The 14,652-nt window shown below is 34.1% G+C and overlaps 3 protein-coding genes across 3 annotated transcripts; all 3 read left to right on the top strand.

Annotated features, from left to right (window-relative positions):
- The first annotated feature begins 3,444 nt into the window (after positions 1–3,444).
- LOC107959589 (G-type lectin S-receptor-like serine/threonine-protein kinase LECRK1) lies at positions 3,445–5,829 on the top strand. The gene has a single exon (XM_041112045.1). It carries the CDS (start codon positions 3,445–3,447, stop codon positions 5,827–5,829), a length of 2,385 nt encoding a protein of 794 aa, XP_040967979.1.
- Positions 5,830–6,638: 809 nt separating this feature from the next.
- On the top strand, positions 6,639–9,269 carry LOC107959590 (G-type lectin S-receptor-like serine/threonine-protein kinase LECRK1). The gene has a single exon (XM_016895673.2). The coding sequence runs from the start codon at positions 6,699–6,701 to the stop codon at positions 9,114–9,116; it is 2,418 nt and encodes an 805-aa protein (XP_016751162.2). The 5' UTR covers positions 6,639–6,698; the 3' UTR covers positions 9,117–9,269.
- An 883-nt stretch (positions 9,270–10,152) lies between these two features.
- On the top strand, positions 10,153–12,267 carry LOC107959591 (UPF0235 protein C15orf40 homolog). Its single transcript, XM_016895674.2, has 3 exons — positions 10,153–10,411; positions 10,543–10,631; positions 11,830–12,267. Exons 1-3 carry the CDS (start codon positions 10,249–10,251, stop codon positions 11,956–11,958), a joined length of 381 nt encoding a protein of 126 aa, XP_016751163.1. The 5' UTR covers positions 10,153–10,248; the 3' UTR covers positions 11,959–12,267.
- Positions 12,268–14,652: the final 2,385 nt, after the last annotated feature.

The raw sequence follows: 14,652 nt of genomic DNA, 5'->3' as shown, positions 1-14,652 counted from the left end.
TCAATTTAGTCCTTATAAGATAAAAAACCATAAATAGCTCAAATTAGTAGGATCATACTCAAAATAAACATATAATTAATACATAAAAATATGTCATTCTAGAGTATTATCAGAATTTTATGCCCAAGATAATAATAATGAATTTCATGGTTTTGAATGCATCCAACATGATCTTGCATTATCACATCGAGTTCTGCAATCATTTCAATCAATCCCAAGAAATTACCATTGCTATCTTGATAGAGTTTTTCATTGGATTCTCGAAAAGCCAAATTATGAGTAGCAAAGCATTTCACAGCTGAAAATATTCTAAGTAAAACTTGCCTCCATCGCTCTTTCTCTTTCATAATATGTTCTTGCAAGCTTTTATCAATTGTTTCATTTTTATCCAACCTTACTCTCATTTCATTCCAAGTATTCATATTAGTTAGCATTGTTTTCATGTTGTTTGAGTCTCTCACTCAAATGCCTCCAATCACTTTAACCTTCATTTGCTAACAAACTTTTGTTACTAATAGATTTGAACAACTTACAACAAATCACTTTGTCAATATGTTTGGAATAAACCAACCATTTTCTATCGCTAATCTCACCATTGTTCAACTTCCTAGAAAATAAGCATACGAAAAATGCATATTATTATTATCGAGAGGAAAATCAAAATTCATTTCTCTTAATATAGACCGCTTTTCAACTAAAATGTCACTTGTTTTGTTATCAAGATTAGCCCAATTTCTAGAATCATAAATATTCAAAGAAAGAATTTTTTGTTCTTCATCAATGCCATTATTAGGAGGAATTGTTTGTTCTTTATTAGGACCAAGATTTTCAATATTGAATATATTTGGTGCATCATTAGGCTCATTTGGATCATTAATTTCATCATACTCATTGACATCATTATGCAAACTTTCATTTGATTGATCTAAATTTTCATTAGAAACTACTTTTTTGAAAACAAATTTATCAATAGAACTTTGTTATGATTTTTTAACTCTTCAGCACATTTTCTCTTTTTCCTTTTTTTTCATTTCCAGATAAATGCTTTTTAGGTAACATTGTAAATAAAAGATAAATCAGATACTCAAGTAACACAAGAAAATAAAACAATAGCATCTAATAAAAGAATTCCAAGTTGAATATTTTCTTTCACATTTGCTAATTCCAAAAGTCAAATCGAGTCACTGAAATTTTGTAAATATAATTATAATAATCAATCACAAATAGACATGGTAATTAACAATATCCAATTATTTGTGAGGGAAATGCAACTAAAAAATTAAATGAGTAAAAAAAACAATTAATATTTCAATGGCATAAAGTCATTAAAAAAGGTTATGCAGTAACATACTGTTCTATGGTTCATCAAAAAATGAATTAAGAGGAGAAACTAAATATAAGGCTGACTTAATGACTTTATTAGTTAAAACTCAAAGATGTCATCAAATTAAGAATGAAAAGATTACAACAATGGTAGATCTGGCAGACCATAAATGGGAGGCACCATGGGCAGTAAGCAAGCGTAACGACCAATATAATATCGGTAATTCGACACATTTATGTAGGATGATAAGAGAGAGGAGGACTACCGCTTCAAAGCCATTGTCGACTGTTGGAAAATTTATTTTAGAATCTCAAACTCTCAATCTTTAAAATATAAAGTAAACATTAATAACTTCAATTGATTGATGTTGATGACCAATGAATGATGTATTACTCAAATGAAATTTGGCCGTATTTAACTTGTAGAAAATTGCTCCCGTTACCATGGTTATGGGAAAATAGAGAAGGTTGAATGCTAGTAACCATTGATTTTTTTTTTGGAGGGAAATTAAACTTCTCCATTAGCTTTAATGTAGGAGTTGGTATTTGGGAACTAGAGAAGGTTTGGAGAAGCCAAGGAGTTGGAGATGAAAAGTTTATGGCAAAGTATTGAAGGTTCTAACTTAAAAGGCTGAAGATTTTTTTCCCACATTAAAAGTTGAAGAAATTTTTTTTTGAGCCCCTTCTAGCCCTGGGCCCTGGGTGGCCGTACTCCCAGACAACTCCCAGGGCTGGATCTGTGAACTTTGAACTACAACTTCAATTGATGTATTTATTTATTTAAATATGTACATTGAATTAAAATCATACATTTAGACTACAATTAAAGTTTCATGTATAATTACACCAAATTAAAATTCATACTTCAAATTGTATAATAAATTAAAATTCATGTATAATTTTGATATTTATCTCATTTTATATTAATTTTTTTTATCATTTTATTTGAGATGGATGGAGTGAACACTGAACTTATCCCAACTTTTAACCAAAAATTTTGCATCATGGCACAAATTTAAATATATATTATATATCATATATTTTATTTATGTTGGATTCAATTTTTATTTTTTTTAAAAAAATAATTGTGTATTATGTCTATTTCCTACCATTAAGGCGTGTTTGTTTTGGGTAGGCTTATTCGATGAGTGTTCCTAGATTTTTAGTTTTTGTGGATATGAAGAATATTGAATCTCACAAAAAGATAGGGAAATGGACAAGGTATTGAACAAAATCAGCTTTCATTTAAAGTGTTGACCTACACATTTTGATTTTTCTTTTGTATCAATAAATTGGGGGTTACCAATTGCTATAACTACTTACCTGCTTTTCAATAATTGTTATCTATTTCATTAGAAATGGAGAAAAGTATTTTTGAGATTGAGAAAAGTTTTGGTTATTGCATTGTCAACAACAATGAAAAAATTAATATCAGGGAAGAAAAATTCGTATTACGAAGGTTTTTGTATTAAAAATTTTTTTATTAAAAATATTACAATAATTGTTGATTGAGTCTTAACTTGATTGGCATGGTCATTATTATCAATATAGGAGGATATAAGTTCGAGCGTATTGAAGGGGTTATGGATAATTCTAGGTATTGTATTAAAAAAAATTGGCATAGTTGATGGAATAACTAAATAGAGATATCTAACATATAAATTATATCTTATAATGACATATAAAGACAATTTTTTAATAGCAAAAATAGACGAATATTTTAATAAAAGCATCATTTTACTGTTTAATTTAATATATAATGATCAATTTACTTATTTTTTAAATAGAAAAAAAAAACGTAATTTAATTTTTAATATAATACTTTTAAAAAAATTCATCCATAATTATTTATGTATTAATCTCGTAGAGATTTCATACAAACCTATCAATGACAAAGGTATTGCCACATTGATTTCTTTTTTTATATATATAAGAATATTGCGACTTAGATTTGGATATGCCTGAAAGTGAGAAAAAGTGAATATATATATATATTGGGGAAAGATAAAAGAAAAGAGAGCTAAGCTCATAGTCCGGGTACATTTGGTTTCATCTAGCAGCAGTGTTCCCATTTGCTCTTTTAACTCGTTTACTCGTCTCTTTACATCACCAACCCTAACTATGGCTCATTTACTACAGTCAGATATTCTCTTTCGATTCCTTCTCCTTTCTTTTCATGTTATTATTATAGCTCAAGGAAACGAGTCGAACATCATCCGACCAGGTTCTTCACTTTATGCCGGAAAACACCCTAGTTCATGGCCCTCATCTTCAGGGTATTTCCGATTTGGTTTCTATCCGCAAGGCAATGGATATGCGGTTGGAATCTGGCTTGTTGGCCGGTCAGAAAATACCACTGTCTGGACTGCAAATCGAGATGATCCGCCTGTCTCCCCAAATGCTACTTTGGAATTCACAACACAAGGCAGGTTGCTTCTTCGGACTGAGGACGGCATGGAAAAAATCATCATTGCGAATCTGACCAGGTCAGTATCTGTTGATGCAGCTTCAATGTTGGACACCGGGAATTTCATGCTCTACCAGAACAGGACTGTTGTTTGGGAGAGCTTTAATTTTCCAACGGACACAATATTAGGAGGCCAGAATTTAAGCGGTTCTCATAACCAGTTGATTTCCAGTGTGTCAAGGTCAAACCATTCATCTGGGCCATATTTGTTGAGAATGCAGGATGATGGTAACCTTGTAGCCTATGCAAATAATCCTGCTGAACTTGATCCTAGTGATGCATACTGGGCCACTATGACTAATGGTTGGTATTTTTCTGTGTTGAATCTCAATGAGAGAGGCGTTCTAGCAATGTATTCATTACCGAAATTCCAGCAAGAAAACGTTTTGGCAAACCTCTCCGCAACTGGGAACGGAACAATCATTATCTACAGAGCAACCCTTGATCCTGACGGAGATTTCAGATTGTACTCGCATCAACTCGAAAGCAATACTATCTCACACAAGTGGCAGATTCTGAATGATGAATGTGATGCTAAAGGTCAATGTGGGTTGAACAGCTACTGCTCCAGCAGGGGTAAGGATACCGAGTGCTATTGCTATCCTGGTTTCACATTTATCAACGAGAACACCAAATCCCTGGGCTGCTCTCAGAATTTCACTATAGATGGGTGCGTGGCAAGGAAAGATCTAGTGATACACTACAACATCACTACCTTAGACAATATGTCTTGGGCTGGTGATCCTTATTCTGTGAAGCCTAACTTGGAGAAGGAAGACTGTAAGAAAGCTTGCCAGGAGGATTGCTTCTGTGGCGGAGTTCTCTATTCTGACCCAAAACGCTGCAGCATGTATAGGCTACCGCTCAAATATGGTAAAAGACATGGAAATATAACAACCACAGCCTTCATCAAGTTTATCCTGGGTAGCTCCATTAGCCCCCCACCTGAAACAAGCCAAATATTGATAAGCGAAGGAAACCAAAGCCTCATTTTAACTATGGGCTTAAGTTTGGGTTTCGTTACAAGCTTGTGTTTTGTGATTGCAATATGTAGCTTCTTGTTATACAGGCACCGAGTCCAAAATTATGAAAAGCTTTTAGAAAATAAAAGTTCAGTATTAACCGAGCAGTTTACGCTACGATCATTCACTTTTGATGAGCTAGATGAAGCAACACATGGTTTTCAAGATGAGTTAGGTAAAGGTTCATTTGGAACAGTTTATAAAGGAATTTTGCCAGGGGATGGTAAAAGTAAAACTATTGCCGTTAAAAGACTGGAGAAAGTTAACGAAGGAGAAACAGATCAGATTCGAACCGAGATGACAGTCATTGGAAGAACTAATCACAGGAACTTGGTCCGGTTGCTTGGTTTTTGTGTGGAAGGTTCAAGGAAGCTCCTCGTTTATGAATACTTGGGCAATGGCTCACTGGCAAACTTTCTGTTCAACATGAATAAACGCCCAGTGTGGAAAGAGAGAGCCCGAATTGCACTGGACGTAGCTAAAGGTATCCTTTATTTACATGAAGAGTGTGAGGTGTGTATCATTCATTGCAACCTCAAGCCCCATAACATACTCTTGGATGATTCATTGACTGCAAAGATTTCAGATTTTGGATTGGCAAAGCTATTGAGGCCTAATCAAACGTGCAGTACCCCTAGGACCAAAGGAACAGCATGGTACTCGGCACCTGAATGGCAACGCAGTGGATTGGTGTCGGTAAAAGTCGATGTATACAGTTTCGGAGTGATACTATTGGAGATCATATGTTGCAGAAGCAACATAAAAGTACAAGTTTGTAGTGCAGATGAGATACTACTTTCTACATGGGTATACAGTTGCTTTATTGGGGGAGAATTGAATAAGCTTGTGGAAGGTGAAGAAGAAGTGGACATGAAAATGGTGGAAAGATTTGTGAAGGTGGGGCTTTGGTGCATTCAAGATGATCCCAATTTGCGTCCACCGATGAAAAATGTGATCTTGATGTTGGAAGGAACAATGACTTTACCAGTCCCTCCATCTCCATCACTTTTGTTATAACTTTGATTTAGTACTTATTTCAGTTATGCTTTTCATGTAATGCATGATGATGTGCTTATTTTTCTTTTCTTTAATGTAATGTAATTATGTAAGATAAAAGAGTTAATTCTAAAAAAATAAAATTTCATTGGTTAAAAAAATAGTGTTAATTAGGGCAGTAATTCACCAAAAAAATAAAAAAAACTTTTGTTGATTTAGTATTTATTTAAGTGTGTTGGTGTCTAATAAACTTTTAATAAATAATTACAATATTATTTTTATTAAAAATTTTGATAAATATTATTAAGAAGCGATTGAATAATATAAATGAAAATATAATTAATAAATAGTGAAATTGGTGATCATCTAAGGCACATTAACATGGTGTACTTCTTTTGTTCGAACTGGGGTTTGAAACTAAACTTTTCCTCAATAGGATAGATGAGGCGATTCAGGTGAAATTTAATGTAGATTCAGTGTAGATCTAATTTTTTATTCACTCGTGAGATTTGGGCAATCCGGGAACCACCACAGCTCATCTCTTCTCGATAGTCTATACATCCCTCATCCCTCTTATCAGTATATAGTGTCATTATGTATGGTAAAACTTAAACATAAATACTTAAAAGAATTTAAACCTCTGTGTTAACCAACAAACCAAAATCGGTTTCCACAATTTTAAGTCTTCTTAAAATTATTGATTTAGCCTATCTGGTATCAATTTCTTCATTTGCATTTACTTTTTGTTATTTTCTAAACATTCACTTTCAAATACCAATTAAATAATTTATTGATATATATTTTTTTTAATTTTTATTATCTTTTAGACTTCAGCCATTTATTATTTCGTCATCACTTCAAAAATAGAAGAGAGAACCACCATATTTCCCATGGCTTGGGTGTGGGCTCTTCTCTTGCTCCTTTCTTCTCTCTGCGTGAAGCAGTCAAGCAGCATCATTTCGCTGGGATCTTCGCTTTCCTCGGCCACTCAATCCATCCCATGGCGTTCCCCTTCTGGTCGCTTTGCATTTGGCTTTTACAGTCAAGGCGGTGGCTTTTCTGTTGGAGTTTGGTTAGACGGCGGAGGAAAGAACAACAACAAAGTTGTATGGACAGCGAATCGTGATGATCCGCCGGTCACTTCGAATGCTACTCTGATATTAAATGAAAACGGTGTGCTTCTTTCGATCGCTGTGAGCGGAGAAAAGAATGTTATTGCGTCTCCAAACAATTCGGCTATCAGTGTCTTCTCTGCCTCCATGCTAGATTCAGGCAATTTTGTGCTCTACAACAAAGACAATCATACCATTTGGGAGAGTTTCAAGCAACCTACAGATACCCTTTTAGGTGGTCAGACTTTATTAACTAATCACGAGTTGATCTCCAGTTCATCAGAGAATGATCACTCACCTGGAAGGTTTCATCTAAGTATGCAACTAGATGGTAATCTCGTTCTATACCCTCGACAGTCCGAAGATTCTACTATAAATGCCTATTGGAGCACAAATACTTTCGGGATGGGCTTGTCGCTCCGCCTTTTTCTTAACGCCACAGGCCTCCTCCAACTCATCAACAACGATAATTCGTCCATCTACAAGACAATTAATCTTTCCTTTTATCCAGAGCCGACCTACAATGACTACAACGAAAGCAGCAGCAGCAACAACAACAGTACTGTTTTCAGTGCAAGTCTTGATGTTGATGGGAATTTCCGGTTATATGCGTATCTGTTTGAGCGAGATGGTGGGTTTCAGACTTATCCACTATTGAGGGCGTTGTTAAACTCCTGTAAAGTTAGAGGCTTTTGTGGTCTCAACAGCTATTGCACATTTAATGATAACCGACCTTACTGTGCATGCCTTCCCGGGACTGATTTTATTGATCCTCTTCAGAACAACCTCGGCTGCAAGAGAAATTATTCTGAAGCACACTGTAAAGGAGGGAAGGCCAATATACCCTTTTATAACATGACTTCAATGCCAGGTCTTGAATGGACTACGGGCAGTTTTTACGGTAAAGAGCGATTGTCCAAGGATGCGTGCAGCCGAACATGTTTGGAAGACTGCAATTGTGAGGCAGCACAGTTCGACAATGGGATTTGCAGGAAACAAAAGCTTCCACTCAGGTATTTGCTACGAGATCCTGATGCCCAAGTGAATTCTACAGTTTTATTGAAGGTGGGAATCATAAGCCTTGAAGCAGACAACGACACTGTTCCCTCTGAATTAAAGCCACCCAAAGTCCTAATCAAACGGAAGAATACGACGGTGCTAATTCTTCTAACTTTCAGTTTTGTTGCATCTTCATGTGCTTTGCTTACAATCTCTGGGGTATACATTTATAAATTTCGAGTTCTAAGATACAAAAGGCTGTTGGAACTTGGAAATTTGGGCCTAACGGAAGAGCTGACGTTGACATTGTTTTCATACAAAGAACTAAAGAGAGCAACAAATGGGTTTAAAGAAGAGTTGGGTAAAGGATCCTTTGGAGCAGTCTACAAAGGGTCTTTAAACAGAGGAAGACAGTTGATTGCAGTGAAGCGACTGGAGAAGTTAGTGGAAGAAGGTGAAAAAGAGTTCCAAGCAGAAATGCGAGCAATTGGTGGAGCTCACCACAAGAATTTAGTTCGAATTTTGGGATACTGTGTTGAGGATTCCAAGAGACTATTGGTGTATGAGTACATGGGCAATGGCTCCCTTGCAGATCTACTTTTCAAGTCAACAAAGCCCCCAGATTGGGATGAAAGAACAAGAATAGCCCTGGATGTTGCTAGAGGAATCCTCTATTTGCATGATGAGTGTGAGACTCCAATCATTCACTGTGATATAAAGCCGCAAAACATATTGATGGATGATTTATGGAGAGCTAAAATTTCAGACTTTGGGCTGGCAAAACTGTTGATGGGAGATCAAACAAGGACGTTCACAGGTGTAAGGGGAACTAGAGGATACATGGCACCAGAGTGGCAGAAAAATACTCCAATATCAGTGAAGGCTGACATTTACAGTTACGGAGTTGTGCTGTTGGAGACTGTGTTTTGCCGACGGAACTTGGACACCAATGTATCAAAACCAGATGAGGTCATTCTATCAAGTATGGTGTATAGAAGTTTGGTTGAAAAGGAGTTGGATAAGCTAATGCTTGGTGAAGAAGTGGATAAAAGAAGCTTGGAAAGAATGGTGATGGTGGCACTTTGGTGTATTCAAGATGAACCAGCTCTTCGTCCTTCCATCAAGACTGTAGTAATGATGCTGGAAGGGATCACTGATATATGTATTCCTCCATGTCCAACTGCTTCCTTCATCTAGTTCAAGTGATGATCCAACAATCAATCATTTCACTCAAAGTATATGTGTAAGTTGTCAATAAAATATGTAAAATGCTTCCTGTAGTGTCCTCCTATGATAGGCTTGGCTTATGTACTGGTTTGTTAGTATGAAAATTCAGTTGCATTAGTATTACTCAAATCATATATTAATGAAATGGTGATTTAAGTATGATCATTAAACACAAAGTATGAAGAATTTACTTACAGGAACAGATTATCCAATTGTAAGAAGCAGTATTGCAGTAGCCAGTTGATGAGTTTATGTAATATGTGTAAAACTATCACTTGCCTACAGTACATGAGTTTATACAGTAGCTCCATACTAATGGCCACATAGAAGGGCGGGTTTACGACCCTAACCCGGCCTAATGGACTACCATAAGATAATTGGATAGTGACCTATTGGACTAATGGGTCATTTTGCCACATAAAAAACTTTTGAGTTGGTAGGCTCTAGTCTGGGCCTTTATACATAGAACAAAAAATTTTCAGGCCTAATTGAGTTTCATCTAGGCTAGAAAATAATTCTACTCAAGGTTTGGCTTTATTATAAATATAATATATTAATACTGAATAGTAAAATTTAAACTATTATATAATTTTATATTTAATTAAATATATGTTAATTGTTAAATTTTAAAATTTATTTTTTATTATTTAAAATAGAATTAATCGTTATAATTAAAATAAAATAAAAATGGAGAAATTACTAATATAATAAGCTAATACTCAATAGAAACATTAAACTATTATACCCTTTTGGGTATGGAACAACTTCAAACTCATGATCAACACTCTTAGTGGACCTATAAAATGCGAAATAGGCTCGATCCGATAGATACTTTGAAAAATTAAAAAATTTTAATTATTACAAAATTTCAAAATTATTTAACTATTTGACCCAAATCAATTATAATCCAAAATAATTCATACAAAAAAACTCAGCCCATCAACAGGTGTGCGCTCCCAACCCAAAATAATATAAATCCAAAGATAATTCAATCCGAATCCGCCAAACCCACCCGTTTGGTTGGAGGAGACCCGTTCTTATCCTTTGCTTCCCTTGGTGCTTATGATATATGGCTTTATTCTCGAATTGAAGGAAAAGTTAAATGGCTCCAGCAAAGAAGGGAAAAGCCAAAACCCAGAAAGCTGACTCATCGCAGCCCTCTGAAAATGACACCAAGTTCCCAGCTTCAATCCGCTCGGTTCCTCCTTCGTCTGTTGCCATCACCATCCACGCCAAACCCGGCGCCAAATCTTCCTCCATCACCGGTCCGCTACTCTCTCTCTTTTTTCCCACTATTTTCTATTGAACATCCTTAAGTTTGTTATCATTCACGATCCCATTCTTTACCTTAATGGGTTTTTCTTTTATTTTCTTTAAAACTTTGGGGTCAGCCCAGATTTCAGCGACGACTCTGTAGGGGTCCAGATTGATGCGCCTGCCAAAGATGGTGAAGCTAACGCTGCACTTCTTGATTATATCAGCTCGGTCTGTTCTTTGCTTTTTTACCTCAAGTATTTTTCCTTCATTGATTTTTTTCCAGGAATTCAGTTTGGTTTCTTTGCATGAATATCTTGTAAAACATCAATATAAATTTGTAACTTTTTTTTGTTTATCTCCTCTATTGACTCCAAATATGAAACTCATTTTCCAACTAGGTAGCTAACATTACATTGCTATAGTCATAATTTGGTGAGATTGAATTCTTGTTTTAAGAAAATGAATCAATTTATTAGGAAACCTTGAATTGTACCTGCCCAATTAGAAATCACTCAGCTTCCTTCTCTAAGTTTCCTATTGCTAAAATATCAGGGAGAAGGAACTATTCCCTGAGAAAAAAGGCCTATTGGCTTAATACCAAAATCTGCTTACTGTTCTAGGAGCATTTGCCTTCTATATTGCTTGCATCCCTGAATTCAAGGGTTTCACCTAGAACTTCCGGTTCCATTAGGCTTCCACTATAATCATCCATATCAATGATAGGAAAGATCAGCAACTTTTAGCTTTTGATTTATTTAGTGTACATTCATTTTGTGTAGGCGTCACATGTGTCATTCGTTGTGTCCATCACAGTTCATTTAGTGCAGGATGAGAAGAGTCTGTAAATATCTTGGCTTGGAAAAAGGTTTGTAGCACTGCGGAAACAAGTATTGGACTAATTAGACCACAAATGAGATTAAAATATTGGTCCGGAACTACATTAGGTAATATAGATCCATGAATCTGCCCAAATACCCAGGATATGTTTACTTGGATGCCATTGATGATTGTGACTGTGAGCTTTAATTCTTCTCGGAAAATTAGTGTGTATATATTCATCTCTACTGCTTATATGATTATACAAAGGCATCCTTTTCTTCTTCCTCATAACAGTGAACTTCTAAATTGTTCACACACCATGTTCTTTAAATTGAATTTGTTGAATAATTAACTGGTCTTAGAGAATGTGCCCATGTTTCCATCCTTGATTCATATAATAATATGTATGCATCTTCACTGGAGTGGATATTGATATGAAGTGCAACTTTTTGTCATGGATGATGGTTGTCATAGAAATCTGGAGTTATTTAGATACTGTTATCCAAAAACTTCATATCATATTTCTCCATGAAGTATTTTGCTCTTTTTCAATGCACTGCCTCCCTTTTCATTCTTCTTAATACTTGTAATTGTTCCCAAATGGCAGGTTTTAGGGGTGAAAAGAAGGCAAGTTTCAATAGGTTCAGGCTCTAAATCAAGAGATAAGGTGGTAGTTGTTGGGGATATCACTCTACAGAGTGTATTTGATGCTTTGAACAAAGCGTCCAAGTGCTAGCGATGGAGAGACACCTTTTGAAGTGCTAGTTATTGTAAGATGGTTAGTTCAAGCCAGGGATGATACTTGGTTGCTTCCTGGATTCAACATGAGAATTCTCGTAAAACTCAAATAGGGGGAGTTGCCTTATGGCTCGTTTCACTTGTAAAACAGTTATCTAATCAGGATAGTAGTGGCAATCATGATGCATGATGATAAATTGTGTCTACACAATTGATGTTCAAAGTCTCACTAGTTGATAACCTTCACTGGGACTGAGGTACATGTATTACGAATAAGAAAATGAGAAGTCATCTATCATTGATTTGATCTCGAGGCTAAGCTAAACTACAAATAATTTGAATATATATATTTAAAAAATTCAATTAAAAGTTTACCGATCAATGCTGGTCAACGCCCGTTCAATGTGGGTCAATGTTTGATCAACATTACTCAACATTCGACTAATAGATGGTATTTACGTGGATTTTTTGTCATGTGTTGTTATATAATTAAGGGTGGGTTTGAATGGGCAGTATGTTTACTTATTATTAGTGTAAAAATGCGATTAGTGCAAAAATTAAGTGGCAGTGAGATTAGATACTATCGATAGTTAAATGCACCGTACTTCACTGTCTATCCAAACCCAACTTAAGTTATTGTTGAATATCGATAGTTAATAGTTGATTGATGGAAATGCCAAAAAAGAAGGAAAGGAAAAAACGTAAACTATCCAATTAAAAAATGGTGTTTATGTGACTTTTCTATCATGTGTTGGTATATGATTAAATCAAGACATCTTATAGATTGATGGATATACTCAAAAAGAAAAAAATAGTTTAGATAATCCTCAACAAAAAATAGTTTAATAAAAAAAATAAACTATAAAAATAGTCACTCAATTATGGTGTGTGTCTGTTTTAGTAAGTTAATATTAAAATTTTTTATTTTATTCTCTAACATTATCGAATTTTAATATTTCGATCATTCATCCATTAAATCACCAATGAAAACTTTTTTTTGACATAATAACAAATTTAGTTTTTTAATATTTACAAATTTTATTAATTTAGTCTTAATTCTAAAATTTTTAACAAATTTAACCACCAATTTTACAAATTTTATCAATTCAATCTTGATTCGTAAAAAAAAAAAAACTTTTCTATCAAATTAGTTTGCAGGGGAATACCGAATCAAAAAACACAACAAAGAAAGGCATGGGAGCGCAAGTAGTCTTTCTTCTAACATGCATGAATTTTACATTGTTTAAAATTTCTAATTAATTCTACTTTTTTGCTGAGAGATGGGTTGAGTTTTCAATGAAAAAGAAAATAAAGGGGAGAAGCCATAAGATGGTAGGGCAATCTTGATGAAGGAGATGGAGAGAAATTGTGTGGGAGACTAAATGACGTAAGGAAATTGAAGGAATAAAAAGAGTTGAGAGCGAGAGGGGAATGAACGACCGGGAGAAAAGATGAGTTTTAGGATACGCTAAAACGTTTTAAAAATATTAAAAGTATGATAATTTCACATGAGAAAACGGGATGTTTGTTGCTCGTTTGAAGGATTTTTGGGTTTTAGGTAAATTATTGTTTTCGTCCCTCATCATTTAGAGTTTCTATAATCAATTTTTAATTCATTTAATTTAGTCTTTGGCTACAATTTTTGGAATTCAATATTATATATTGAAATATCGTATAGTGAAATATATCAAAGCTTCGGACCACCGATGTTTAACTTTAATTTTTTGATCAATTTAAAAATATATATCAATTATCCATTACTCTAACTACTAACATAATGGAATGATTATGACATTAGACCAATTAAACTGGGTCTATATACGAATTTACTAACAGTGAGGTGTAGTAATTTGAAGAGTATTTATCAATTGTACATTTCTCTAATTAGTAACGTAAGTTAATGAGTTATGACACTAATTGTATAATCATTGATCTAATTGAATGGATCTATGTATGAAGGTAATGACATTGTAGTGTATAAGTATTTTTAAAAATATTGATCAATTGTAGATTTCTCTAATTATTGGCGCAATCAAATAACCTATGACACTAATCATACAACCAATGATTCAATTGAATAAATTGTATAATTAATTGTACAATCATTGATCCATGTAAATACAATATTGAGGATACATGATTCGAATTCAATACTATACAGTGAAATATATAAAAACTTTAGACCACCAATGATTAATTTTAAATATTTGATCAATTTAAGAGTATTTATCAATTATGCATTGAACCAATTGAATCGGGTATATGAATGTACTAACATTGTGGTGTATAAGTAATTTGAAGTGCATTGATCAATTGTACATTTCTATGATACTAACGTAATTGAACAAATTATGACATCAATTGAACAATCATTGATCTAATTGAATGAATCTATGTTTGAAACTTATGACATTATAGTGTATAAGTGTTTTTAATAGTATTTATCAATTCTATATTCCTTTAATTACTTGCAAAATCGAATGAATTGTCACATTAATCGTAGATCCAATGATCCAATGGAATAAATTGTATAATAACTCGTACAATCATTTATCCAATTAAATCAGTCCATGTAAACATAGCGTTTAGTATAAATGTTTGGAATTCAATACCGCATAGTGAAAACTTTAGACCATAGATGTTTAATTGGAAAATTTTGATTAACTTAAGAGTATTTATCAATTATGCATTC

Source organism: Gossypium hirsutum, chromosome A05 (genome assembly GCF_007990345.1).
Source record: "Gossypium hirsutum isolate 1008001.06 chromosome A05, Gossypium_hirsutum_v2.1, whole genome shotgun sequence".
NCBI classification, from domain to species: domain Eukaryota; kingdom Viridiplantae; phylum Streptophyta; class Magnoliopsida; order Malvales; family Malvaceae; genus Gossypium; species Gossypium hirsutum.
The sequence above is the reverse complement of the archived record's forward strand: the minus strand, read 5'-3'. Positions and strand labels throughout refer to the sequence as shown.